This window comes from Callospermophilus lateralis, chromosome 1 (assembly GCF_048772815.1).
Source record: "Callospermophilus lateralis isolate mCalLat2 chromosome 1, mCalLat2.hap1, whole genome shotgun sequence".
Classification (NCBI taxonomy): Eukaryota; Metazoa; Chordata; class Mammalia; order Rodentia; family Sciuridae; genus Callospermophilus; species Callospermophilus lateralis.
This window is the reverse complement of record NC_135305.1, coordinates 126,911,936-126,938,417: the sequence shown is the minus strand read 5'-3', so window position 1 is coordinate 126,938,417 and position 26,482 is coordinate 126,911,936. Positions and strand designations below refer to the sequence as shown.

At 59.6% G+C, this 26,482-nt stretch overlaps 2 protein-coding genes across 9 annotated transcripts in view; one reads left to right on the top strand and one right to left on the bottom strand.

Annotated features, from left to right (window-relative positions):
- Ep400 (E1A binding protein p400) overlaps positions 1-20,193 on the top strand; it is a 99,444-nt gene extending 79,251 nt beyond the window's left edge. For all 7 annotated transcript variants that reach the window (XM_076838716.2, XM_076838709.2, XM_076838743.2 and 4 more), the window contains 14 exons: positions 1,429-1,565; positions 1,661-1,717; positions 3,110-3,188; positions 3,298-3,543; positions 4,557-4,602; positions 4,673-4,782; positions 9,039-9,246; positions 9,325-9,521; positions 11,031-11,249; positions 12,439-12,634; positions 12,997-13,121; positions 14,554-14,700; positions 17,483-17,560; positions 18,077-20,193. In XM_076838716.2, the coding sequence (XP_076694831.2) occupies positions 1,429-1,565; positions 1,661-1,717; positions 3,110-3,188; positions 3,298-3,543; positions 4,557-4,602; positions 4,673-4,782; positions 9,039-9,246; positions 9,325-9,521; positions 11,031-11,249; positions 12,439-12,634; positions 12,997-13,121; positions 14,554-14,700; positions 17,483-17,560; positions 18,077-18,349 (2,118 nt within the window). In that variant the 3' untranslated portion in view covers positions 18,350-20,193. The remainder of the gene's footprint in view (positions 1-1,428; positions 1,566-1,660; positions 1,718-3,109; positions 3,189-3,297; positions 3,544-4,556; positions 4,603-4,672; positions 4,783-9,038; positions 9,247-9,324; positions 9,522-11,030; positions 11,250-12,438; positions 12,635-12,996; positions 13,122-14,553; positions 14,701-17,482; positions 17,561-18,076) is intronic.
- A 1,846-nt stretch (positions 20,194-22,039) lies between these two features.
- Positions 22,040-26,422, bottom strand: Ddx51 (DEAD-box helicase 51). 2 transcript variants are annotated; one of them, XM_076866298.1, is made up of 15 exons: positions 26,112-26,422; positions 25,912-26,030; positions 25,399-25,549; positions 25,085-25,230; positions 24,928-24,999; positions 24,682-24,788; positions 24,424-24,532; positions 24,191-24,336; positions 23,857-24,055; positions 23,671-23,786; positions 23,483-23,599; positions 23,135-23,236; positions 22,952-23,015; positions 22,719-22,853; positions 22,040-22,510 (listed from the first exon to the last, which is right to left on the bottom strand). In XM_076866298.1, the coding sequence occupies exons 1-15, from the start codon at positions 26,413-26,415 to the stop codon at positions 22,484-22,486; spliced, it is 1,914 nt and encodes a 637-aa protein (XP_076722413.1). In that variant the 5' UTR covers positions 26,416-26,422; the 3' UTR covers positions 22,040-22,483. The 2 variants fall into 2 exon arrangements, with proteins under 2 accessions (XP_076722413.1, XP_076722402.1); XM_076866287.1 differs by having other exon boundaries at positions 25,912-26,422.
- Between the last annotated feature and the right edge of the window lie 60 nt (positions 26,423-26,482).

Below are 26,482 nucleotides of genomic sequence, written 5' to 3'. Positions count from 1 at the left end.
TTCCGGGTGGGTGCCGGCCCAGGGCTTGGCTTGCAGCCTGCTGCCTGGGAGTGAGTGTGAGGTGGGCCTCCGGCTCAGCTCACAGTTCCTCACTACTTGCCTGCCCCAGGCAGAGGGCACATGGCTTACCAGGCCAGCATTTACAGATTGCCTGGGCTCCCATCAGCACAGCAGCCTTGGCTGGCAAGAAAGGGCAGGGCAGAGGCAGGCATCCAGTCCTGGCCCTCAGGGTGTTCGTGTGGTCAATTTTGTGAGAACCAGGACCTCTGCAGGGGAGCCATCACTGCCCAGGACAAGGACACCCCTGGGCTTGCTTGATAGCCACTGCTTCAGACACTCCATGTTCTTCCTGAGAACACTGGTCAGAGTGCGAAAGTCCTTCCTCACTGCCCCATGCTGACAGCCACTGTCTCACCATGGGACTGGGAAGCCGGAACGTCTCCTCCTATTACCTGGTTTGTGAGGCGAAGGCTCAGAGCCAGGCTCACAGTGGTGGGGTGAAGGTGCTGCTTCTGTGAGATGCAGGGCAGGCCCAGCGGGGCACCTGCCTAGCAGTAGCCAGTGGTTTTCTCTGGAGCCCTGATTCCTGTGCCACAGGGTTGGCTTCTGCTGGGAGGGGGCCGCTGCGCTCACTCAACCCCCACCAGTGCTCACCACCCATGCAGTGCTGTGACACTGCAGGCCGTAGTCAGGGCCAGCAGGTCCCTCGCTGGACAGTTCTGTGTCTGCCCCACTCTCCTTGCCCTGGGTGTGGAGCATATGGCATGCCCACCCGCACATCCACCTGCTTGCCCTGGCTGGCTCTTGGTTCTATGGGAGAGGGTCCCGTGTGGCGGTCAGGACGAGGGCCAGTGTTTTCTAGGTTGGGCTTTCTCAGCATGCGAGCCTCTGGTCGTGGGGTCGTGGGGCTGCCCACGTGCAGAGGTGCCGAGCAGAAGGGCCCTGCCAGGAAGGGGCGCTGAACTTCCTGGGCTCCTCCTGAAAGACCATGGTCCTGAGCAGGCGGTGCTCTCCTTGCCTCCAGAGCACATGTGCAACAGCTGAGAGACTTTGCTGAGGGCTCATGAGGGAAGGGTGACTGGCACGCGTGGTGCCAATCCCCTGGGCAAGCGCTTGCGGGCATCCTGGATGGTTCTGCCCTCACATCTACCATGGGTAGAGGAAGGCCATGTTGGTGGTCATCACTGCTGTCAGTGCCCCCCGAGCGCCTGAGGGGGGTGGTCTGCCCAGGAAAGGCACATCCTGCTCTGCCCTCACCCACTGTAAAGCCCAAGCACCTCTGTGCAGCCACCAGCAGTGACCACCACTTCATGGTGCTGCTCTAATGGTGCCGTTGCCACTCAGAGCTAGGGCAGGGAAGTGAAGTCGGGTTCAGGGATGCCCTGGCCAGCAGACCAGCCGCATGTACCCTCCTCTGTTTTGTTCCAGAGTAAGAACAACCGTCCCCTGCGCACGAGCCAGATCTACGCCCAGGACGAGAACGCCACGCACACCCAGCTCTTCAGCAGCCACTTTGACCTGATGAAGACCACAGCTGGCAAGAGGAGCCCGCCAATCAAGCCTCTGTGGGTCCCCCGCTGGGCAGGCTGCGCCCCGTCCCCTGTGTTCTCAGTGCTGTTTTTCTCTGTGCAGTGATCGTGTCTCATTCTCTGAACTGCAGGCTTGGCATGAATCCCTTTCAGAAAAACCCCAAGCACGCCTCGGTGTTGTCAGAAAGGTATTTCTGTGTTTGTGACGCGTTTCTTACTGTGTGGAGCCAGGTCCTGATTCAGCATCCACTCGCGTCCAGTCACCTGGCTGACCTGGGACCTGTGGACTCCTGCTGTTGGCCGGGTGTGCCGGGGTGCTTCTGCAAGCAGGGGCACGTGGAGAGCCATGTCCTTTGAGTGGGGGGCCGTGATTCCCACTGACCCTGGCAGGGTACCTGCGGGGACGGGGTGTGTATGAGGCTGTGGGTGGCTGCAGGGCTTTCTTCTTCCTGCTGGCCTCGCCAGCCGTCAGGTTGCTATGCTTAAAAACACATCAGGTTGAGGAAAAAACGCTTACCAACAGGTGGGTGATGAGGCTATGAGTGGGCGAGCCATGGGGCTGGGAATTGGGCAGTGGTGTCAGAGGAAGGTCTGCCCCATGCAGGCCAGGGGCACTGTGCCTGGCCTTGCTTCCTCCTGGGCTCGCAGTGTCTGTTGCGCACTGCTGCAGGGAGTCCCTGTCAGAGCGCCTTGGCTCTGGCACAGCCCGCCTCTAGGGAGGGACCGCACTCCTGGGAATCTTCGTCCTGCCCTGGTCAGATCATCTCCAGATGTGCCCTGGGTGTGTCTGATATGCTGACTGCAGGCCCTGCAGATACAGGGCTCCTAGTTCAGGGCAGAGAGCCTCAGTTCTCTGGGGTTGTTCAGAGACTCTTCCCCCCGGGAGTACTGTGGGCTGGGTGTGGAGAGAGGGCTAAGGGCCGATGTCCCAGCCACCAGACCTGCTGCAGGGGCAGGGGCTGCGGGAGGATTGAGGTAGCCTTGTGCAGCCAATGTGGGGGCTGAGGTGGCCACTGCTGTGGCTGTGTCCATGGGCTGAAGGGCAGCAGGCACTGGTGCCTATCGAGGGGTGTGTCCAGGAGTCAGGGGCTGGACTCTGGCTGGTCTAGGCGTGTCTACAGAGCTAGTGGGCTCGGCGTCCACAAGGCATGCCCGGGACTGCAGACAGCACCGAGCCCACGGGTGCTTGTTCTCAGCTAAGTGGAGGAACTTGCCTCTGCGCCTCGTGGAAGCATGGGTCCCTTCACAACCTGGGTGGCCTCACCCTGCATAAAGTGGCCCTCGTAAAGTAAGGTGCAGGTGGTTGGAACACAAGCTCTGCAGCTCTGTGCCACAGAGACGCTCAGTCTAGTGCCCAGAATGGTTAGTGGCACCCAGCGTGGATCTGCTGGACAAAGGACGGGGCGGGAGGGAAGTGACGGTGCATCTCGTCACACTACTCTGAAGAGTAATGCTTAGGAACTTAGAAGTTATTTGCTTCTGGGATTTTCCACCTAACATCTTTAGACTTTGTTGACCGTGGGAAGCTGCAGCCATGGACGTGCACGGCTTTGTTCCAAACTTTCGCTCTTGTGTTTCAGTGGGATCACCTACGACAAGCCACTGCCTCCCATCCAGGTCGCATCCCTCCGTGCAGAGCGGATCGCAAAGGAGAAGAAGGTGAGGTGCTGGCTCCTTGCACTTGCGTGGGAATGTTCTGGGGCTGGGGGTCACAGGTAGGGGTCCCGTGCCACCCCTTCACAGCTCCTCTTACCACTGACCTTTATAGGCCTTGGCTGATCAGCAGAAGACCCAGCAGCCGGCCGTATCACAGCCACCACCCCAGCCGCAGCCCCCGCCACCCCCACAGCAGCCGCCGCCACCTCCACCCCAGCCACAGGCATCTGGCAGCCAGCCACCCGCAGGGCCTCCCACTGTCCAGCCCCAGCCCCAGCCCCAAGCACCGCCACAGCCTGTGCAGGCCCCACCAAAGGGGCAGCCCGCCATCACCACTGTGGGCAGTGCAGCTGTGCTGGTGAGTCCTCATGTCCTCCAGGGAGCAGGGGTGCGCCTCCCGCCGCTGTCCCCCGCCAGCCCACCGTGGCTCAGTGTGCTCACCTGGGTGGGGGTTGGAGAGGACCCCACAGGGCCACAAGCAGCTGTCCCCAGCATGTACATGCGGTCTCCCCCACACGCCTGTTGGAGGCAGAGTGCGTAGGGTGGTGTGTGAGAGCAGAAGGCCGAGCGCAACCCTCATGAGGCTGCTGGCACCCGTGTTGTGTGTGGCAGCGCAGCCCAGACACTGGAGTCATGCACAGGCCACTGGCGGAGAGCAGGTCTTCTGGCTGGACCGGGGTGCACTCTAGGCCTCAGCCAGGCACAGAAACGGTTTTCTGATTGTTGTTTTAGAACAGTATTCTCCATTAGGTTAGCTTTGTTTTTGCCTTCAGCCTCAGTGGGATTTCTGTAGCAGCTGGGCAGGTTAGAATGATGCATTGATCAGGCACCTGCTGAGTGCAGGGACCCTGGGGGAGGGGCAGACCTGCTGTGTCCTCACTTGCCAGCACGTGCGTTCTGGTGGAGCTGGGAGGATAGCAGTTGCTTTATTTTTGGCACTGGGGATTGAACCCAGGGGTGCTTTACACAGAGCTACATCCCCAGCCCTTCGTATTTTTTATTTAGCAACAGAGTCTTGCTAAGTTGTTGGGGGCCTTGCTAAGTTCCTGAGGCTGATCTTGAATTTGTGATCCTCCTGCTACAGTCTCCTTGACCGCTGGAATTGCAGGCGTGCACCACCAAACCTTGCTAGATCACTTTAAATGTGGAAGGAGGCGAGCACAGCCAGGCAGTGACTGCTGGGTCGTAGGAGCCTTTCCCAAGTTGCCTTTGAGCTGAGGCCTGAGCTGCAGCTGCTCCTTTGCAAGGGGATGGAGCAGCAAGGCCATGCCTATGGGAGGCTGGCCGCGTGGGTGGGGTGTGGGTGACTGTGTGACATGGGTGTGCCAGGGAGCGGGACACACACTTGGGTGTGCTTTCTGTTTCAAACAGGCAGGAACCATTAAGACGTCAGTGACCGGGACGAGCATACCAGCAGGTGAGCTCACCGGGAAGGGTGAGGTGGGGGAGGATCCCCTCGGCCCCTGCTCACTGCATCCTCCTCCCAGGCACAGTGAGTGGCAATGTGATTGTGAACACCATCGCTGGCGTCCCTGCTGCCACCTTCCAGTCCATCAACAAGCGCCTGGCTTCGCCTGTGGCCCCAGGGTCCTTGACCGTGAGTCATCCTACGCCTGGGGATGCTCCGTGGGGTTGTTTTGCAGGGAGATGATTTGCTTTTTTAAGACTCCATCAGTGAGAAATGTGCTGGTCTAGCTGAATTCTGTGCGGTAGGGCGCTGGTCAGGTGGCAGGTCAGTACACTCAGCGGCTGGGGACGGTTTCTCTCGTGTACTTGGAGGGAATGAAGACGGGAGTTTGGTGTGTGTGTGAGATGCTTTCCCCGCAGAACAAAGAGGTGGGCAGGACATGAGGATGCAGCTTCCGTTCATTGACACAGGTGCCCATGTGTGGGTGCCACGTATCTCTGGGGACACGGGGGTGAGGCACATTCCAGTGTGTACAGAGGCCATAGGGCCCAGCTGAGGGTGTGCAGGGGGAGCAGGGCCCCACCTGGCAGAGATGAAGTATGCAGGCAGGACACAGAGCCAAGGGCACCTGAGCTTGCAGCCAGAAGACAGTGTCTGCCCGCCGCCCGTCTTTCATGGTTCGCCATAAAAAATAGAAGTAGGTGTGTGTGGGGCCTAGGCCTGTGGTCCCAGCAACTCAGGAGGCAAGGCAGGAGGATCCGGGTTCCAGGCCAGCCTCAGCAATCTAGTGAGACCCTGTCTCAAACTGTAAAGGACTGGGGATGCAGCTCAGTGTAGAGCATGTCTGGGTTCAGTCCCAGTGCCACACAACAGAACTGAGATCAAGGGACTTAAATTTATATCCTGACTTCCCGTCCAGTCACAGACCCAAAGGCAGCACACACCTGAATGAAGTCACGGCGCTCTGGAGGCAGAATGAGGTCCCTTGGGCTCAGGGTCTTCCTGTGACAGAGCTGTAGTAGGGGTGGTATGGTGCCGGCCACAGGACAGGCCCCTGTGAGCGGGTTAGGGTAGAGGCCAGGACAGACGCACATGCTGGTGTGCAGCATGCTGGTCCCTTGGGAAGTGCCAGAGCATCCAGTGGGGAAGGGGGATCTTCACCCAGCGGTGCCCAATTAGCTGGAGAGCCACACAAAGGACGGGGAGGCTTGGCCCACCATTCTGTGTACAGAAAGTCCCTTGAAGTGGACTACCAGCCTGATCACACTCTGCAGAACTGCAGACTTGAAACCAAAACTCGAGAGAATGTCTCTGCTACCTTGCTTCAGACAGACCTTCCTTAGAGTACCCAAAGCTTGGGAGCCAAAGATTGATAACAGGTCTCATCAAAACCAAGACTTGCTTCTTGAAAAGTTGTTAAGAGAAAGAAAAGCCAAGCACAGATGGCAAGGGCAGAATGCAGACTGAGGATTCCTCTCCGTGGTGAGAGCCCGGCGGGTGCCAGGAGCAGGGACCACACCTGTGATCCCAGGCTCAGTGGGGTGAGCAGGAGGACCGCAGGCTCAAGGCCAGCCTCAGCAACTTAGGGAGGCCCTGAGTGCCTCGAAATCAGAAGGGGGTGGGGTCCAGCTTAGTGATAAGTGCCCCTGGCTTCCTGGCCAGACCACAAACAAAATAAAACATGGCAGAAGATGGAGTGGTCAGTCTACCAGGAAGACACAGGCAGCCAGGCAGTCTTAGGAAGAGACTAGGTGTTGCTTGTCCCCAGGGAAGGGACAGAGGACCACAGCTGCACCCCGTGCGCCCACTTCAGCGGAAGATGGGATCGGTTACTGCTCAGGAGACGTGGAAGTGCTCCATGAGGGACCTGAGCGCAGGTGGTTAAGGGGTGTCATGGTTGCCGCCATTGCTGCCCTCTCCCTCCCACAGTTCGGGCACCACCCCCGGACGATTCTTGCCCTGGGATTTCCCTTGGGGACGTGAGAGCAGAGGCAGAGGCTTTCATGAGAGGGACACACAGCGGGCCACAGTCATCAGTGCTGAGCTGAGAGAGGGTTGACCTCGCAGCCTGGTGACTTGCAGGGGCCACGTGGACATCTACTGGGCTGTGTCGCGGCTGAGTGCCAGGAGCCAGGTATGGCACGAAGGTCCTGCTGAGCACACCCCGCTGCAGAGGCCGCGGCACTGTGCAGAGGAGAGGTGGGAAACGGGCTCCTAGCGTGCAGCTGGGGCGACTTTGTTTTTCTTTGCTTTGCCATAAACCAATTTAGAGTCCGCCATTTCCATAAATAGCAGAAACTGTTAGGGCCTTGGTGCTGGGGCCATTCCTGTGACTAGTTCCACTGTTTGCAGTGATTCTGAGTAGAAGCCAGAACCATCACATGGAGAGTTTTATTTTGAAAATATCTACATGTGATATTTCTTAATGTAAATTTTTTTCTTATGTATGACAGCAGAATGCATTACATCTTTATTACATAGAGCACTTTTTCATATCTCTGATTGTATACATAGTATATTCATGTCTTCATACATGTGCTTTGGATAGTAATAATCATCACATTCCACCATCATTAATTACCCCATGCCCCCTCCCTTCCTACATGTGATATTTTAAAATACTGCATAAAGTAGTTTGTTCCCTACATATTTATTTTGAGCAGCTCTTAATATTGGACGAGATACTAATTGAGTATCTCTAACCTGAAAATCCAGAATCTATAATGTTCCAAAGTCCAGAACTTGGAGCCACACTGGGAAATTCCCACTGAAACTCTTTTTTCATGTACAAGATTATTAACAGTTTTTTATAAAATCACTTTCAAGCCATGTGCATCAGGCATACATGGGACCTAAGTGACCTTGTGTGTAGGGTTGGGTTCCCTCCCCGAGGTCCTCATTGTATATGGGTGCTCTAGTTCCCAGAACGCTCTGGCCACACATTCCAGATCAAGGTCCTCGCCCTCGTCCCCAGTGCCTTGGACACGCAGGTGCAGGCACACTTGGCGTGCTAGAGTGTGAGAGGTGCAGAGACCTTGTGGTGGTCCCCAGATAACTGCACCTGGGGAGGCCGGGGCCTGCAGGACACAGCTGTGTTGAGGCACGTTTGCCTGCAGAGTGACCGCCAGCGTGGGTGGGGACTGAAGTCTGCTTGTGACGCCCGCCTGAGCTGGGAGCTGGAGGAGGCTGTTTACTCGAGCTGGGACCCAAGGGCAGGAGTGATCCAGGAGTGACGTCCGTGTTGAGCAGAGGGCGGAGGTGGCACTGTGGCCACCAGCTCCTCTGGGTTCACAGTTGAAGGTGGTCTTGCTCTACGAGATGCAAACCTGCAGGCATCTTGCAAACTGACTGGAATGGAGGGTGCTTGGCGTTTGACAGGAGCAGGGCCTTCCCGGGCTCTCCACAGACAGCGTCAAGCACCGCAAGCAGCAGCGTTCCATAAAAAAATAGGCTTGGAAGGAGACAAGGCCCAAACTGTGATGTGCTGGTGCGATTACGTCACGAGGAAGCCACTGCTGTGTACAGTCATCATACTACAGTCAAATAAAAAGCTTAGAACCTGGGGAACAGGAAAGGAAGACAAGGCATCAGAGCAAGGGCCTATGGAGGTGGCAATGACCCACACTGACCCGAGTCCCGGGCCTGGCAGGCAGAACCATGATGGTGGGGCTTTCTGTTTTAAAGAAACCAAAACTATAGTATAAGTGAATGTGAGGACTTGTAGAGATGAGAAGCATGTTCCCAGAACTGGGGGCAGGAGCCTTTGTGAGTGCACTTCAGTCTCATGGTGGAGGTGGAGGAGAGAGCTAGTGGCCGAGGAGAGGCAGGGCGTGGTCCTGGCGCTGCGGGCAGACATGGCAGGCGTTGGAGAGAAGCTGGGTGCCATGGAGGGCAGAGAGAGGGAAGAGTAGTGTTAGTGCCACTCATCCCTGGATATCAGGAGGATAAGACGGAATCACACCACAGAGGTAGCAGAGGGGACCATGCTGCGGGGAGCTGTGGAGCTTGTCCTTGAGATGGGCAAGCCCGAGCCCCAGAGGCCGCGACAGCCGAGGTGGCTGGCAGAGGGCAGTGGCTGCTTGAAGGCGGCTCAGAGGTGGACTGGGAAGGGCAGTGGGGCTGTAGCCTCTGCGCAAATCAGAGAGTGGCGGGCTGTGGGCCTCACGGGGCTCCTGCAGGGTTATCAAGAGCTTGGATGTTCCTGAGGCCGGGCAGTGTGCACGCGAAGTGGGAGGGACACAGGGCCCTTTCCACCTGCAGCTGCGGCTGGCCAGGAGCAGCACTGCTCTGTGGCTCGAGGCACCATGTCTGGATGCTCATGGAACCATGCAGTACTTGTGTGTGCAGAGAGAACGGCAGAAGGCCCCACAGGCCTGGGTCTGGAGTCCAGAGCCTCTTTCCGGGTGCCATGTGGAAAGTGGTGAGCTCTGCCTTTGCCTTTCTAGACGTCCGGAGGCTCTGCTCCCGCCCAGGTGGTTCACACACAGCAGCGAGCGGTTGGCTCCCCTGCCACTGCCACCACTGACCTGGTATCCATGGCAACGACCCAGGGCGTCCGAGCAGTCACCTCTGTGACAGCCTCAGCCGTGGTCACTACCAACCTGACCCCTGTGCAGACCCCGACACGGTCTCTGGTGACCCAGGTGTCCCAAGGTAAAGGGGCCTGGTGTTTCTACCCTTGCATACCGCCCAGGGAGCAAGGGTGGAGGTCTGACTCCCGCCTCTGCACAGCCACAGGTGTCCAGCTGCCTGGGAAGACCATCACCCCTGCACACTTCCAGCTTCTCCGGCAGCAGCAGCAGCAGCAGCAACAGCAGCAGCAACAGCAGCAGCAGCAGCAGCAGCAGCAGCCGCCGCCGCCCTCACAGGTGCAGGCTCCACAGGTGCAGGCCCAGGCCCAGATCAAAGCTGTGGGCAAGTTGGCACCGGTGAGCCCTTCCCAGAAAACACACATGCTCTTGCAGTGGGTACCTTGCAGGACCGGAGGCGGGCAATGTGCCGTGGGTACCACTTCCCACTCAGGGCCCCTTTGGCCCACTCCTGTGTGGCTCAGGCAGGCTCCTCAGTGTTCCCTGAGTGCAAGGGCCCATCTTCCCCACTTCCGTCCTGTACACCTCTCACCACCCACCACCACCCCTCTCCACCCCTCTCCACCCCTCTCCACCCCTCTCCACCCCTCTCCACCCATCTCACCCATCACCATCCCTCTCCACCAGAGGGTGCCAGTGAGCCGCAGTTTCTGAGACCAGGTGGCTTCTGCAGTCTGCTTTTCCAGGGTGGTGGTGGGAACGCTGGTACTCCTGGTCCTTGGCAGTCTGTGTGCCTGTGCCATCATTTATGCAGTGTGCTCGCCCGTTTTAGAAGGAAGTGTTATGTCCCTGCCACCAATGGAGACTATGAGTGCACACTGGTGAAGGGAGCCAGAGACACAGGAGGCACAGTCAGTGGGGCTGTGACTGCTGTGAGGGTGGTAGTCATGCCAGCTGAGGCCTTGTCCCAGGTGCTAGGAGGGCAGGAAGTGCAGTGCCTGGTGTTCCTGCTACAACTCAGTGGGCTCCAGAGCCCTCGTGGCCACCAGGGTGCCTGTCGTGCTCCCTGGGGAGCTGTGCTGCCCATAAGGCGAAGTTTCAGTCGACACGCAGTGAGGTGTAGCATTTGCCCCTCTGTCACCACACCTGCTTCTCGGGTCTGACCTTGCATGGCCTGGCTGCTGCGTGGCTGTCCCTGCAGCAGGTTCCCCTGGACAGGGCTGCATTAGAGAGTTTCCTTGCCCAGGGGTCCTTGGGCCCAGCAGAGGCGAGTTGTCCGGTGCCCCAGGCCCTAGGGTCTGGCCTCTGAGACACCTGTGTGCCAAGAACTCTTGTTCACCTGGTCTCGGGCGGGAGCCCCACCCATTCTCCTGCCCCTGTCACTTCTCACCCTGCCCTACTGTAGCAACTGCAGAACCCCTTCTGTGTCTGGCGAGCCCACAGATGTCCGACATTCGGCACGTCTCCGAGAAGTGCTCCTTGAGACGTTTGTTTCTCAAAATGTTTTTTGAACTCAATTTCTAAAGGATTTGCCTGGGCTTCAGGTCCTTCCTAGCCTGGGTACCCAGACTCCCCAAGGCAAGGAGAGGTGGCTCACGTGGACAATTTCATATTGTATTTTGATATTTCTGCTTCTGTTAACAAATTACTGCTAGTTATTTAACTCATTTACTAGTCAGTATATTTGGGTGCTAAATATTTGACGTGTTTGAGAGATAACAACCTAGAAATTCTGCTGTGGATTCTCTAATCTGTCAAGTTTGCTTGGTGCAAGGCTGATTGTGAGCAGGAGGCTGTGATGCAGGGACGGCTGCCCTCTGCACATCTGCACACGGGCACCTTGGTGCTGGGCAGAGGCAGGGGGACCTGTGTCAGGATGTTACACAGCGTGCCTCGTTTGGGTTTCAGGAACACATCATCAAGATGCAGAAGCAGAAAGTGCAGCTGCCCCCACAGCCCCCACCACCACAGGCCCAGCCTGGGCCCCCCCAGCCACCAGCGCAGGTGCAAGTGCCGCCCCCGCAGCCCCCGCAGCAGCAGAGCCCCCAGCTCACCACGGTCACAGCCCCACGGCCTGGGGCTTTGCTCACAGGCACCACTGTGGCCAACCTCCAAGTGGCCCGGCTTGTAAGTTCCAGCTTGTATGCTCCTTCTGAGAGCAGCGTCTCCGTGCTTCTGGGGGCTGCGGCCGCCTGCTGGGGTGCTGGGTGTCGTGGCAGCCTCGCAGGGAGCCGGGGAGGGATCAGTCCCCCGAGTGTCGGCCTCCTGGGAGAGGGTGAGACCCTGCCCACATGACACTTTCCGTCAGCGGTACTCCCCAGGACCGACTATCCCCAGACTCTCTGGGACTGCATGGTGGAGACTGAGCAGTGGTGTGTGAGCGATGAGGCCAGACACATGTGTGGCTGTCTCCCTGCTGTGGAGGGCAGGGCCAAGGGCAGCGTGGCTGGAGCACAGTGCTGCAGGTGGTGTAGGACGCTGCCAGGCCCCGTGACCAGCTCTGGTGGGCAGGAGACCACTGCAGGGAGAGATCCGATGGCAGGATGCAGCAGGGTGTGGGGCACGGAGAGCCAGCACTATTGGGTGGCGGGAACCCCCTGGGTGCCAGGCACTGCCTGGGCTTCAGGTCCTTCCTAGCCTGGTACCCAGACTCCCCAAGGCAAGGAGAGGTGGCTCACGTGGACTGCATGTGGGCTGAGTGCCTGTCACGCCCGGGCTGGTTAGTCTCTGACCTCAAGTGTGCCTGCCGCTTAACGCAGCGAGGAGGGACAGCCGTGAGGAAGTGCCGTGTGGGGGCGCATGTGTTCCAGGAGGATACGGAAGTGGAGGGTGAAGCAGCTTCCAAGGGGACGAAGGGCAAGTGGCGGGATGTCCTGGAGGGCCGCCCGCTCGTCTCTGCGTTGGCACAGAGGTGGTTCTGGGCACCTCTTCTCCAGTTTCTTACACATAAAAAAACACCGATTTCCATTTCTGTCTTCTATGACATCCTTTAAGGAAAGCAGTGTGTAATAGCAGGGTGGGGGTCCCCAGGCGCAGGTGGCGTGGTGGCGGCCTTCAGGTGGGAGGCAGGGCAGAGATGGGGCCCAGCATGGTTTGGGTAGCTGGGGAGGTGCAGGAGCCAGAGGAGGCGGAGAGCCTCACGTGAGAGTGGGCAGCCTGGCCTTACAGTCCGGCCCCTGCAGCTGTGGGCACCCTGCTGCCCTCCAGCCATGTTACCAGCCCCACGGGTTTTCTTGGGAGGTGACTTCTTGAGGAATGATGTTGGAAAAGACATACATCCTGGACTTCTCCGGACTCTCCTGTTCTTCCCATTTAGACCCGGGTTCCAACTTCCCAGCTGCAGGCCCAAGGGCAGATGCAAACACAGACACCGCAGCCAGCTCAGGTGGCCTTGGCGAAGCCTCCGGTGGTGTCTGTCCCAGCAGCCGTGGTCTCTTCACCGGGCGTCACGACTTTGCCCATGAACGTCGCGGGCATCAGCGTGGCAATTGGGCAGCCACAGAAAGCAGCAGGTGCCTGCCTTGCAGCCCTCCCCTCTGCTGGACACTGTGTACAGTGAGCCTTTGCTGGCCGAGATGGCCGCAGCCCTGCCCCGCCCTGTCCCTGGAGCCCTTTGAACACAGGCCGTGTTGTGGATGCAGTTTCCTCAGAGCGTTCCTGGTCTGCTGGGTCCTCAGTCTAACTGAACACCTGCGGTCTGAAGTTTCACCATGGTGTGAATGGGACCTAGGCACACAGAGGCATCTGAGTGTCTGGGGCTGGCTGGCTGTCACAGCTGCAGGCTCGCCGTTTCCTGCAGGGACAGTCAGTCTAAACAGACCAGTGTGAGTGGGGCCCTGGCCCCAACCAACTCACAGGCCACGTTGTCTTGCAGGACAGACCGTCGTGGCCCAGCCCGTGCATGTGCAGCAGCTGCTAAAGCTCAAGCAACAGGCCGTGCAACAGCAGAAGGCCATTCAGCCCCAGGTCGCCCAGAGCCAGGGTGCTGTCCCACAGAAGGTACAGCCTGCCCTTGAGGAGAGCCCCAGAGGGCACGCAGCTCCCAGGGGCACCAGCAGGCGGTCTCACCACCACTGCCTTTCAGGGAACACGCTGTGTAGTATTGGTTTGAGGACGCAGCCTGGAAGGGACCTGGGGGACTTGTGAGGATGGGTGGCCCTGAGCCAGGATGCTGGCCAGCTGTGCAGCCATATGAAGCCATGTGACTGAGGACCCTGAAGGGCTTGCTGTTGGTGCTCTCCTGGCTCCTGGGGAGGATGTTTGAGGGAGGAGCCTGGTGTGAGTGGGGAGCCTGGGGGCAGAAGTGGTAGCTGAGGGAAGTTCACAGGGCACCTGGAACTTCATTGGTGGCCCTCGTGCATGGCGAGGGCAGTGCCGCTGTGTCCCTAGCCTGCAGGTGCCTCTGCTGGTATGAGCCATGGGCCTGGTGTGTGCTGTTCTCTGGGCAGAAGCGTAGGCACGAGGCCTCAGCAGAGCCGGGCTAGGCCGAGTTCTGCAGGCATCTGGGGCTGATCCCAAACAGCCCATTTTTAGGAGGATGAGGAGGACTTGCTCAGAGTGGCAGAGCTGGTGAAAGGAGGCAGGTCAGCTCTGACCGCAGGGTCCACAGCTGGGCTAGGGGTGCTGAGGCCTGCTGTGAGGCAGGGGGCAGAAGACAAGGCAGAGCTGTCCCTGGAGCCTCGGGCAGTGAGCACAGAGTACAAGAGGAGGAGCTTGCAGGAAATAGTCAGGATCTGCAGGGGCACAGGTGGCTGGACAGGTGTCTTCCTGCGTGGCACTAGGCATAGCTGTCATTATAGGGCAGGGTGTGTCCCAGATCAAGGCCGGTTGCTTATTCTTGCTTTCCTGCAGTGTTCTCTCTCCTGGGGCACAGGTTGGAGAAAAGCATGGTGCTCAGAGCCACCTTCCCAGTCTCAGGAGAAGGACAGCTGTGCAGTCGGCAGAGGTGGCCTCCCTGGGTGCCCAGAGCAGCCGGCTGGCTGGTATGCAGTCTCAGGCCTGGCTCCCACTGGAAGGAGGTAGACCACAGGCTGCACCTCCAGAGTGGCTTATTTTCTCTTGGTAGAGAGAACTGGAAATGAGAATCACTGTGCGCAAATCGGGCACACGGGTCGTCACCTCTTGTACTAAATGCTTTTGGGTTGTCTGCTGGATTCTTAAATTAGCCTTGAGAAACTGGTCAAGTTCAGTTACCCACACAAGGGCGTCCATAAACCAGGTCCTGTGGAGGTTGGCAGGTGACTCCCAGCTTGGCTGCAAGGAGGGCAGGCCTCCATTTCAGTCCAGGGACTGCAGGAAGCAGAGGCCAGTGGCATTGTGGGCTTTGTCTGGGAGTATGCTGTGAAGGCCAGGGTCCTATAGGGAAGGTACAGCAGGGTCTGAGTAGCCAGCACTGGTCCAGGGTCTGATCCAGGTCATCTGTTCCCTCCAGCTGGCAGCGCAGCAGATGGCCACTCAGGGCCCACAACAGAAGGTCACCTACGCTGCCCAGCCAGCCCTTAAGACCCAGTTTCTGACCACGCCCATCTCCCAGGCCCAGAAGCTGGCTGGGACGCAGCAGGTGCAGACCCAGATTCAGGTGAGCAGGGCACAGAGGGTGTGGTGGGCTCTGGGGTTGCTGGGCAGGTGCAGGCCAGCTGTGCTACAGGAGTCTCTGGAGGGAGGTCTGGGCTCCTCGTAGGCAGTGCACAGTGGGCCCCTGGGCCTGCAGGTGGTGGTGGATGGGTGGGTGCCTCCTGGGGTCAGCCTTGTCATCGCTCAGCCCTCTTGGCAGTGGTCTCCTCCCCGTGAGGCCTGTTGTTGGCTGGTCTGTCTTGCATGCTGGACGTCAGCCTGCAGTTCCTGAGCCACACAGACTGTCCTGCACAGCATGCTCAGGTCAGGTCCTCACACTGGACTGCACGGCCTCCCCCTTCCTGGCCAGCACTGAAGACGCTGCCCAGAGGACATGGAGCTCTCTCCTTCCTCTACCCTTATGGTTTGCTCTCTTGCTTTGGTCTTTAGTCCTCTTTTCACATGTGATACCACAGAAGAAAGGGCTGGCTTAATTCCCATGAGATGCCACTGCTTATTGAGCGGTCCCAGCAGTGCCTGGACCTGTGGTGCCCTCACCCAAGCCATGTGGGTCTGCCTGCACTCCAGGTGGGCCATGCCTCTCGGCCCTGAAGGCACAGTCCACAGCCTTGGCTGTCCTTGGAGCTTTGCCCTTCCCTTGTGGTCTCAGCCGTCCAGCAGGTCCATCAACGCCCAACCCCTGCCGCAGCTTTGTGGAGTCCTGTTCGCTCTGAGATGCAGGCTGACGTCTGCACACCCAAGCTTCAGGTTCTCCAGCGGAGAGGCCGCTCACTGCCCACGTCTTCTGAAATGCTTTTGTCACATTTCCTTCTGGCTCTCGCAGAGGCCTTACAGCTGTGTTGAGTGATGGAGCCGTACTTTCTGGTGTTTTTGTACAGAGTCTGCTGCCTTTTTTTGGTACCAGGGATTGAACTTGGGGGCCCTCAGCCACTGAGCCACACCCAGCCTGTTTTGTACTTTAGAGACAGGCTCTCACCGAGTTGCTTAGCGCCTCATTTTGCTGAAGCTGGCTTTGAACTCGCCATCCTCTGCCTCCTGAGCTGCTGGGGTCACAGGCGTGCATCTGCTTTTTAAGTTTCATCTTCATACATTTTTGTACAAAAGAATTTTTTTTCTTTCTGTTTTTTTAATTGTTTTTTGTTACATGAAGGAAAATTCTGTTCTTTTCTGGTTTGCTAGGACTTTCTGCACCTTTTACCCTGGGTTCCTGTCCGTATCTCCCTGTCCCCTCCTGGGTGCCTCCAAAGACTCCGGGCTTAGGGGCTTGCTGTGCAGGTGCAAGGGTGTCCGCCAGGCCTGCCCCAGCTGCTGCCCAGCTCCAGACTCTGGGTCCCGGCTGCACTGGGCAGTTGCATGGCAAGGTCTGACCCCAAGCTGTGCGGGGCTACGTCTTTGGTTAGACTTTCCTTTTACATCTTCCCGCTTCTACTCGCAGCCATCCTGCATCTTCCTCTTGGTGCTGCAGATGGATTCGGGGAACAGCGTGCAGCCGATGGGGTGCTGCCGTTGTCCAGGCCTCGCGGGCAGGCAGGCCCTGGCTCTCAGGCGCCTGTCCCTTCTGTTGGAACTTGTCTGCTGCTCTTCCTTCCCCACCTGTCCCTCTTTTGGCCTTACCTTTTCTTGTTTTGTTTTTGTCCCTCTATTCGTCTGAAAGTTGCAGGCTGGTGACGTTCTTATAGAGCTCCTAGGTGGTCACCTGAGATCCCACATGCTCCCATGCCGTCAGTGACCCTGCCCTGTGCTCCAGCAGCAGCCCCTGCACACTGCGCTCCACCTGCACTTGACGCTGTGCCTGAGGTGCCTCTCCTCCACCGGAGGGTGCCCTTGTACTTCTCTTTAGTGTTTGGAAATGCCTACTTTTCTCCTGCTCCCAGAAGGGGATTTGCTTAATACAGAATTCCAGGCTGGCACTGATTTTCCTGGCACACTGCCTTGCTGCACCTGGCCCTGGCATCAGGCAGCTGCTCTGGTCATGCGTGCACACACCACCCTGTTCCTCTGACACATATGCGGAGCTTCCCACCTGGACTGGGCTCTCCCAGGCCGTGCTGATCTGGATGCTGCTTCTGCCCGTGTCCCCTTCCAGTCTCCCAGCCTCTGCTCTGTCCCGTGACCTCCTGCGTTCTAAGTAGTGTCTCCCACTCTGCTCGGCTACTGGGTTTTCTGTGGTCAGGTCTAATCTGCTCTTCAGCTTGTCGGAGTTTTACTTGGTTGTTTCTCACGTTTAGAACCTCATGTCTGCATGGTGTCGTGGTCCCTTTCCTCAGGCTGCACTGTGAGAGCCCCGCTGAGGCCAGGCAGCATCTGGCTTAAGTTGCCACCTTGGGTGCCACATGGCTTTAGAGTCATTTTTTTCCTTGCCAACTTTTTTCAAAGTCTGTGAAGCTTCTTTGTGGCCTGTCACCTCTGCTGGGCTCCTGTGGGCGTGTCAGGACCTTCCCCTGGCTGTGGCGCCAGGTGGGTGTGTCTCGGGTAGCACCCAGAAGCACACCTGGGACGCGCTGTCTCGCGTCCTCAGTCTCAGTGGCCGGGTAAGAGCTGAGAGGGAGCAGGCACTATGCTGCTGCCTGTAGTCCTAGGGCTCGGGAGGCTGAGGCAGGAGGGTGGCAAGCTCCAGGCCAGCCTCAGCCACTGAGCCAGACCTTAGGATGCAGGGGTGGGGTACTGCTTGGTGGTAGAGTACTGGCTTCAATCCCAGGACAAACAACACCAAGACAGAGGAGAGGGAGGAAGTGTCCATGCACGTGTTCTGAACTCTGTGTCAGCCTCTTCTGTTTTGTCAAAAGGTCGCCAAACTCCCTCAGGTGGTGCAGCAGCAGGCACCCGTGGCCAGCATCCAGCAGGTCGCCTCCGCCGCTCAGCAGGTAGGACTGCAGACGCAGGCCGCCTGACCCTGGCGTCTGAGATGCTGGGATCTGTGGCTTCTCCCTGAGGAAGCAGAGTGCTGATGACTAGGGGCTGACTGCCCAGCATAGTGCTCCGGCCTGCTTCTCGCAGGGCGTCCTGCACAGCAGGGGCTGCACTGTGCTCAGGACAGAGCTCTGCAGCATCCTAGGCTCCCTGGTCCCACAAGAGGAGCCTGCATCCCACAATGTCTGGGGGAAGTCCTGGTGTCCCCTGGCTGACATGGACCTGGGGCTGTCCTGCTGCTCTCTTTCAAGGGGGCCAGCATGCCCAGTTTAAAGCAGTATTTACATTTCAGGGTGGTTCAAGCTGCAGGCAGCCAGGCCCCACCCTTGCCTTTCCTTCCCAAGACTGGGGAGGCCTTGTTTCCACCTGCTCCTGCTCTGCCAGAGAGCACAGGGGCCTGCCCTGGGCTTGGCTGTCCTGCTGGGTGATGTGTGCACTCTGCTGACAGTGCTTTCTGGCTCTCGACACAGGCCTCTCCACAGACTGTGACGCTCACGCAGGCCACGGCGGCAGGGCAGCAGGTGCAGATGATCCCCGCGGTGACTGCCACGGCCCAGGTGGTACAGCAGAAGCTCATGCAGCAGCAGGTGGTGACCACGGCCTCGGCGCCACTCCAGACCCCAGGAGGCCCAAGCCCAGCACAGGTGCCAGCCAGCTCAGACAGCCCGAGCCAGCAGCCCAAGCTGCAGATGAGGGTCCCGGCCGTGAGGCTGAAGACGCCCACCAAGCCCCCCTGCCAGTAGGCCACCAGCAGGGTCACCTGCAGAGCATGTGCTCGAGCAGTTGTGTTCAGGGAGCGTCCTCACAAGCACCCCTCCTGCCACGCAGCTGGCTGAAGAGCCGTGACGGCGATGATTCCTGGTGTCTCGCCTCTCGTGTCCCCCAGAGCAATAGTACTTGTTTTGAAAGCCACTCAGCCTGGTTGTTGGTGTCTGGTACTTTGCACGTCCAAGAAGTTGGGGGCCTGTGTGGTGTCAGCAGCTGGCACCTGTCTTGGCACTGCCACTGTGGCCTGGCTCACCCGCTCAGCTGGAATGCGCCTGTGGTCTGCGGGAGGGAAGAAGGGCTCTGGAGCCCATGCTCCAGGTGGGCTTTGCACTCCAATCTCCCCTGGTGAGTGTTAGTGGGCTGACTCTGAGGGGGCAGGTCTGGCCCTGTTGCCCATCTCCGTGCGCAGGACATGAGGGGGCAGCCACCATGACCCAACTTCCGCTCAGAGTGGCAGTGTGGCCCCCCCCAGCCTGTCCCCATGTTGCTGGCTCCCATTTGAAGGGGCTCTGACCGTCCCCCGCTGTGGACAGAGCTCACATCTGGACTTGGTGCGCCCGACAGCTCGGGCAGCTGTTCGACGCGAGCTGGCCTGGTCTGGTCTGGGGCATCCTTTCCTGTGAGAGCCCCTCTGTGCCTCCAGGTTCCTCATCGTCTTGAGGTCCGTCTGCCAGCAGGCCTGCTGTAGCTCCGCCAGGCTCTGGAGGGGCCCTGCACTGAGGGGGGCATTCCGTGGGGCAGGTGCCCCTCAGGGCCTGAGGGGCTGGTGAGGGCTCCACGCCTGGTGCTGCTGCAGCAGGAGCACAGGCCCGCGGCGCCCTCTGTGCCCTTGGATCTGCCTGTGTCATGACGTCTGGCCCTGCAGTGGCCTTTGCCACCAGTGTGGCGCATCAGAGCTCCCATGTGCAGTTGCGTCTGGACCCCCCACTACTGTGTCTGTCCGGTGCCCACCTGGGGGCCGACTGGTGAGCACTGATGAGGAACCTGGAAGGGAGTCAGCACCATGCACTAGAGAAGCAGGGCTTGAGTGTCCAGCTTACCGGACGCTTCGGACCCAGCGCTGGGGCCCGCATGCTCGTCAGCAGGCCTGGCATTGGCCGGGTGTGCCTGGCCAGCAGTGCGCCCTCGCAGGCCCCGTGCTCTCTGACCCCGCAGGACTGTGAAGGTCTGGCTGCGCTGGTCTTCCTTGTCCTTCCTCCTGTGCTGTGGCCTCTCTTCAGCACAGCATAGTGCTCCATCCATCTGCGGCCCTGGGGAGAGCATGGGCCCCCTCAGAGCTGCTGAGAGAGCGGGCCTGGGATCTGGGGTAGAATGTGGACCCTGCTGCTGCTCAGTGTCAGCCTCTTGTCTCTGGCGGGCCTCCACAGTGAGCCTGGCCACAACATGTGGTCAGAGGTGACTTTCTTGCCACCCCATCAATGGCATCGGCTGCCCCACCAGCTGTAGGCCTAGTGCGAGGGGGGATGCCGTGCCTTCTGTGCTCGGCTGTGGCCCTCCCTCTGCGGGGGGTGGGGGGCAGCCTTCTCCGTGCCAGTCGTGATTCGGAGTTCAGAAGGCAGAGCGTGCAGCTCGCGGCCCAGACTGCCACTCCACCTGGCCCCTGGAGGATGGACCTAGTCAAGAGTCGCCGGGTCACTCTGAGGAGGCTGGGCTTCCCTGGCTGCTGGCCCTACAGGCATGTGTGCTGACTGGCATCAGGTAGAACAAGACAAACTGTAAATACTTTGTTAACACAAGCATTTGTACTTGAAGAGTAGGACCTTAGAGGGCATGGATGTCCTGCCAGACAGACGGCATAATAAAGTGACCTTTTTATATGTTTCTGTCTCGGTTTTCATAGAAGAGCAGTATTTAAATTAAAGTCAGATGTTGGCTGTTTTTCACAGCACAAAGTGGCTGCTGTGGGTACCAGTGTGTGCCAGTTCCTCCTGAGACGTGGCGCCTGGCAGTGGGCACTTGGCCCTCTTGCACTCGGGGCCTTGCTGATGGTCCCTCTAGCCAGCGCCCTGTGGCTGCTGTTCCTCCTGTTGCTCTTGGACTTTTTTCCTTTTCTTAGAGACAAAAGCTTTCAATTTTTAATAAAAAGCAGGTAGGAAGCCGAGGGGCAGTCCTGGTGCCCTTCCTTCAGCACAGGAACAGGCGCCCTGCCTTGCAGACCCCTGCTCCAGGGCACACCCTCCCAAGCAGGAAGGGGCATAGGCTCTGTGCACCAGGAGCTGTGGGCCAGCAGCAGCCCAGCAGGTCCTGCACCCAGCTATCGGGCTGGCCTTCCAAGGTAATGGCCCCATCCCCTACCTGAGCACCTGTGTAGCTCCATGCCTCACCAGCCATGTGCCATGGACCTGCAACTCCTCCCCAGACCCCTCTGCCCTCTCCAGACGGTCGAGTCTCTTGTCATAGTTGTCAACAGAAAAGAGCTCTGTGGAGGGTGCCAGTCCCTGGTCAGGTTCCGTTCATATGGCCTGGAGCTAAGCTGCACACCGGGTGGGGCTGGGGCCACAGGCTCAGGAGGGCAGCACCTCAGCCCTGCAGCCAGCACTCTGGCGGCTTCTGCTCAGATGTCACTCACCGGATTGTGGCCATAAGCCTCTCTGGGCTGTGCCCCAGGCCTCTACTGAGAGGGCGGCTGTCCAGCCTCCACCAGGAGCCCCTCCCTCCCGTTTTGGCTGCCCCTGCTGCCCTGGTATGAGGGTGGCCAGGGAAGCTTTTCTCAGCAGATATCTGAGAAGGTGCCCCCTGCCAAGGACTGGGCTGCTGCCATGGAGGATCCTGCAGGCAGACTGGTTTGTCACCTGCCTGCTGCCCCACCTCTATGCCTCCTGCCCTCCACCCCACGGCCTTCTATCTCAACTGCTTTTGGAAGCCCCCTCACCACACCCATCAGACCCCCAGCTTCCTCAGCCTACACTGCTTGCAAGTGCTGTTGACCTGGCCTGCAGGTGAGGTGGGTCTGTATCCCTGGGCAGCAGGGCTCCCTGGAAAGGACCCCCACCTTTTTTTACCCCCAGGACTGAGGGTTGAACCCAGGGGTGCTCTACCACTGAGCTACACCCCAGCCCTTTGATATTTTAAGACAGTCTCAGTAAGTTCCCCTGACAGGCCTTGAACTAGTCAGCCTCCTGAGCAGCTGGGCTCACAGGTGTAGCCACCACAACACCAGCTGTCCGTTTGCATTTTAATCACCTACTAGAAGTAGAAAGCCAACGTCTGGCCTCAAGGAACTCAGTCCTGGTGGTCAGCATGAGGAAGTGAAGGGCAGGTACTGGCCAAGGAAGGTGTGGCATGGACGTGCTATGTTGGGGGAGTCAGGCAGCAGGGATTTTCTGGATGACTGTGGAAGAGGAGTGTTGAAAGCACAGGAACAGCATGTGCATGCAGGTGGCAGGACAAGTATAGCCCACCTGGGAGCCAGGGCCCGGACAGAGGATGGCAGGAGTCCTTCCCAAGCCCAGGGCCCCCGGGCCGAGCCTGCCTCCTGTGCAGACTGGTCTTCTGGTGTGCCCTGCCAGGCAGAGGAGCAGGAGCTCCCAGGGGGGAACACCATCTTGGCACACTGGAGCCCTGGGCAGAGTACTCCAGGCCCTGCACTGTCACTCATACCACATTGTGTTTTCTTCAAATAAATCAATTAGTAGCTGTTTTTAAAAAATTTATTATCATGAAATTTCTAAAAGGCTTCTCATAAACAGAGGTGCTTCTGAATCTCCTATCCCACTCACAGGACCCCACTGCTTTGGGTCTGCCCTGGGCCGGGTGATGGCCAAGCATCAATCAGCATGAGGCTCAGGTCTCCTGGCCGGGCTGCCTCCCATCTGGTCACACAGCAGGGCTGCCCAGGAGGTGGGACGCTGATGTCAGAAGCATGACATCTGGCATTGTCTGAGGGGACCCCAGCCCTCAGGCAAGCACACCACAGGTTCCAGCAGCACCACAGGGCTCAAGACCAGCTTGCCCCAGGACGTGGTACACAGCCTTGGGCAAGGGTCCCTATCTGGCAGACCCAGCTGAGCTCTGGGCTGCCCAGCACAGGAGCCATGGGGGAGAGGGCTGAGTCACCACTGCTGCTTCAGGAACCTGGGGTGGTCGGGAACAGAGATGCGCCCAGCAGCCTAGGCCACCTTCTGTTTCTGCTCCTCCTGTGGGAGAGAGAAGGAGGCTTGAAGTGAGCACTCCCAGCCCCCTGGACCCTCAGAGGACGGGATCTTGCTCAGCAAGCATCACCGCTGGCCTTGGGCCAGGAGTTCGAGGGCCAGGTGTCAGGCCCCTGCTTCTGGCTCTTGTCTACACCGTGACTACTCTAGAATGAGGCTGACTTGCAGGACCGCTGGCCCCGGCAGACCTCACCTTGATGGTCTTCTCCAGCTGGGACAAGGCTTCCTCGTACTGAGGAACCATCGGCTGCAGCAGCTCACTGGGGATCTCGTGCCTCAATAGCTCAGGTGCCCCAGCTTCGGCCAGCATCCGGAGGAACCGCCTCTCCTACAGGGAAGAAGCCTCGTGTGGGAGGGTCTCAACCCGTCCCAGAACCCTCTGCGGCAACAGCCTCCCCAGTGTCCCACAGAGATGCACCACCTCACCTGCACCTTGAGGAGCAGCGTGAAGGCCTGTCCAGTTCTCCCAGCTCGAGCTGTCCTCCCCACCCTAAAATCACACAGATGTACGACGGGAACAGTGGCTTCTCCCTGGTCACCCGCCACCCGTCCCACACTCAGGAGCTCACAAGCCTGGAAGCCCAAGTGGCCACTGCTACCAGCCCTCACCGGTGCACGTAGGTCCTCAGGTACTGGGGGGCATCGTAGTTGATCACCAGCTCCACACCCTGCACATCGATGCCACGGGCGGTGGCATCAGTGCTGATGAGGCTGAAAGCACACAGCCCTGTGGTCCTGCCCAGCAGCAATAGGGACCCCCAGCCTAAAACCCAGCTGAGCCAGAAGCAGGACGCATACAGCCATGACCGCCGCACTAAAGGGAAACCCCAGGCCTTTTCGGAAATGTACCCCAGACTCAGGAGCACAGTTTCCAGGAAGAAGCACCCTTCAGTAGGCCCAGGGTGACAGCTGGGGCAAGCACCCCAACTCCACAGGCAGTCCCCTCCCTGTACTCACAGCTGGATCTTGCCCTGTTCGAAGTGCTTCAAGATTTTCCTCCTCTGGCCAGGCCCGTAGCGGGAGGAAAACTCAGCCACGTTCACACCCCCAAAAGCTTGCGCCAGTAGGAAGAGCCTATGCAGAGAGGAAGCTGCAGGCCAGGGCCGGGGCGCAGCTCACCAGCCACACACTCCCGCCCTGCTCACCTGTGAGAGTGCTCTCGGGAGTTGGTGAAACACAGGGCCCTGGAGACGCTCGTCCTGAGGACCAAGTGCAGGACGGCCAGTGGCTTGGAGCTGAGGCTGCAGGGCACGTAGTGGTGCTGCGGAAGACGGCAGGTGGGCAGAAGCCCTGGGCCTGGCACCACCCACCCCTCTTACCCCCTCACTTACTGTGAGCCCCACAGGAAAGGTGTATTTCCCCCCCGAGTCCCCGTCTGTCTCCACATCCCTGTCTTGGGGGTCCCTGTGCGTCAGCCCTGTGGAGAAGAGCCGGGGCTGGTAGAGGCCGAGCCGCTGCAACTTCTCAGGGTTCTGGGTCAGGGTAGCTGAGAATAGCAGCTTCTGCAAAGGCATCTGGGGACGGCAGGTGCTGGAAAGAAGAGGGTATCAGTAGGACAGGTACCTCACAGGTCCCAGTGCACACAGAACACCATCGGGGAGTACGTGGCCTTCCCTTAGCATGCAAGCATGGAGGAAAGGGGTCAGCCCCAGCACAACAGGATACCTGGCGGCGGTCACTGCTTGGGGCTGCCTTCTCTGGAGTAGGACACAGGGGTCTGCAGGGCCCTCACTATGGAAGGCCGCGGCTACCACCCGTGGCAGCCAAGACTGGTGCATGCTGTCTATCATGCGATCAGCCTCGTCAACTACCTGCAGGCAAAACCACGTTGGCTGGCAGAAATTCCTTGCCAGGTCCATCCTCAGCAAGGAGTCTGGGCCTCCCGGCAGGCAGCCTACCAAAAAACGGAGCTGCTGAAGGCTAAATCCTGGGGTCTGGTCAATGTGGTCCACCAGGCGGCCAGGTGTGGCCACCACGATGTCGGCCAGGCAGCGGTAGCCATCTGTTCTACAAACAAGAGTGGTTCACAAGGGAAGCACCATGCAGGGCCTTCTGATGGCAAGCACAGACCACCTCATGCACATAGCATTGACCCCCACCCAACACGGGTGGGCAGAGCAGAGACCCCCAGAGAGCCCACTACCCACAGAACCTACGTCTTTTGGACAAGGCTCTCCTGTTCTTTAGCCAAAGACTTCTGTCCAGTAACCAGGGCAACCCGCAGAGGTGTGGCATCTGTGTAGACGTTGAACACTTTGCTCACCTACAGGAGAGGTCTGCCATTGGCCTGGGGACAAGCTGGCCCTCCAGGACAGTGCCAAGGACTCTGGCTGAGCACCCACACACCCAGCAGGTCAGCTCAGGCTGGGGGCATAGGCTTACAGGTATGGGGGTCTATGTACCTGCTGGGCCAGCTCCTTGGTGGGCAACACCACCAGTGCACGCACCTGGCAGACCACTCGGTGCATCAGGGCCTACAGGGAGGATGGGCTGCCTGTCAGCAGAGCCGGCTCTCTGCCATCCACCCCTGACCAGAAAACGAAGCAAAGTGATACCCACCTGCACCACAGGAATGACAAAGGCCAATGTCTTCCCACTGCCCGTTGGGGCAGAAACACAGAGGTCGCTGGGTTGGTAGCCACCTCTGCTCACCAGGAACCCACTGGCCACACTTTCCAGGAGAGCAGGAATCACCGCTGCCTGGACTGGACAGGGAGCGCATCAAGTTGACTCTCCCAGAGCACCTCTGCTCAAAGACAGCAACAGGCCAGGAGGAACCACAAGCCCCATGCCCACACACACCAGAGGGGCTCTCACAGGTGGGGTGCTGTGAGGGGTGCCCCAGCCCCATCTGCTGGCCCAGGGAAGGGCACCTGGAAAGTAAGCTGAGATGCCATGTGCACGCAGCTGCTTCTGCAGGTCAGGATGCACCTCGGGGATGTTCTCGATGGGAACAAGATCCTCAGTGACATTCTTCCTGACAAAGCTTGGCTTAGCCAGCCATGCTGGTAGGAAAGGCTGGACCTACCCCAAATGCAATAAAGACCACAATTTACCAGAGTCCTCTGGACCCACAAGGTAGAAACCTTTTGACCAGTCTCAGCTCTTCCCCAGCCGCCAGCAGCCACTGTCCTGCCTGCCTTCAAACACGAAAGTGGGTTCCAGCAGACCCGCCTGTGGCCACAACCACCTGACTCCATTCACGGCTGCGCCCAGGGCCCCTCGACCAGAACTCGCGTCCTTCCCGCCTAAGGGCCAGCGCGGGCCTCTGCCCAGCGCACACCCCAGCAGCTCTGCACGTCCCCACCGGACTTCTCACCACCGCTCCCTGCTCCGGCAGGGGCACGGGGCGCGCGGAACCGCCGCCGGCCCCCTCGGCTGCTCACCTTCGGCGTCTTCCTCCTCGCGAAGCCTCCAAGCACCGGGCCGGGGGCCGGGCCCCCAGCCTCCTGCTCCGGAGACTCGGCGTGCGCACTGCGCTGTTCTGGCGCCGACTCGCTGGTCCCTGCGCCGCACACTCGCCAGTCAGCCCCGCCGCCGGCCAGGGAGCGAGGCCCCGCGCCCCTCGCGCCCACCACCGGCGCACCTGCGTCCTCGCTCTCGTCCGCGCCCTCGCCCAGCTCTCGGCGCCGCTTCGTCAGCCGCGCGTCCGGACTCCCGCTCGCCCGCCGCCGCCGCCGGGGCCGCCGCCGCCGCCGCCTGCCGGCCGCCTCCGCGCACCGTGCGTCAGCCTGGACGGGCGCGGGCTCCCGCTGTTGCTGCTGCCGCTCGCGGGCCCGACACTGCAGGCGCTCGAGCAGCACGCGGGCCCGGCCGCCCGCCCCGGCCTCCGCCGCCCAGGCCTCCGCCGCCCCGGGGCCCGGGTACCGCGCTACGTGGAACAACGCCATCGCCACAGCCACCTCTTCTCGGCGCGCGGTGGTGACGTCACGACGGCGCCGCGGGCGCGCCGGCGGG

Bases quoted from the DNA above. Each gene is read 5' to 3' on its own strand.
- Ddx51 (XM_076866287.1), bottom strand. From the start codon at position 26,415: ATGGCGTTGTTCCACGTAGCGCGGTACCCGGGCCCCGGGGCGGCGGAG. The intron at 25,000-25,084 runs GTGGGTATCACT...TCCTCCCTGTAG, and splicing joins TTGTCATTCCTGTGGTGCAG to GCCCTGATGCACCGAGTGGT. The intron at 23,600-23,670 runs GTGAGCAGGGCG...CTCTCTGCATAG, and splicing joins TCCCGAGAGCACTCTCACAG to GCTCTTCCTACTGGCGCAAG.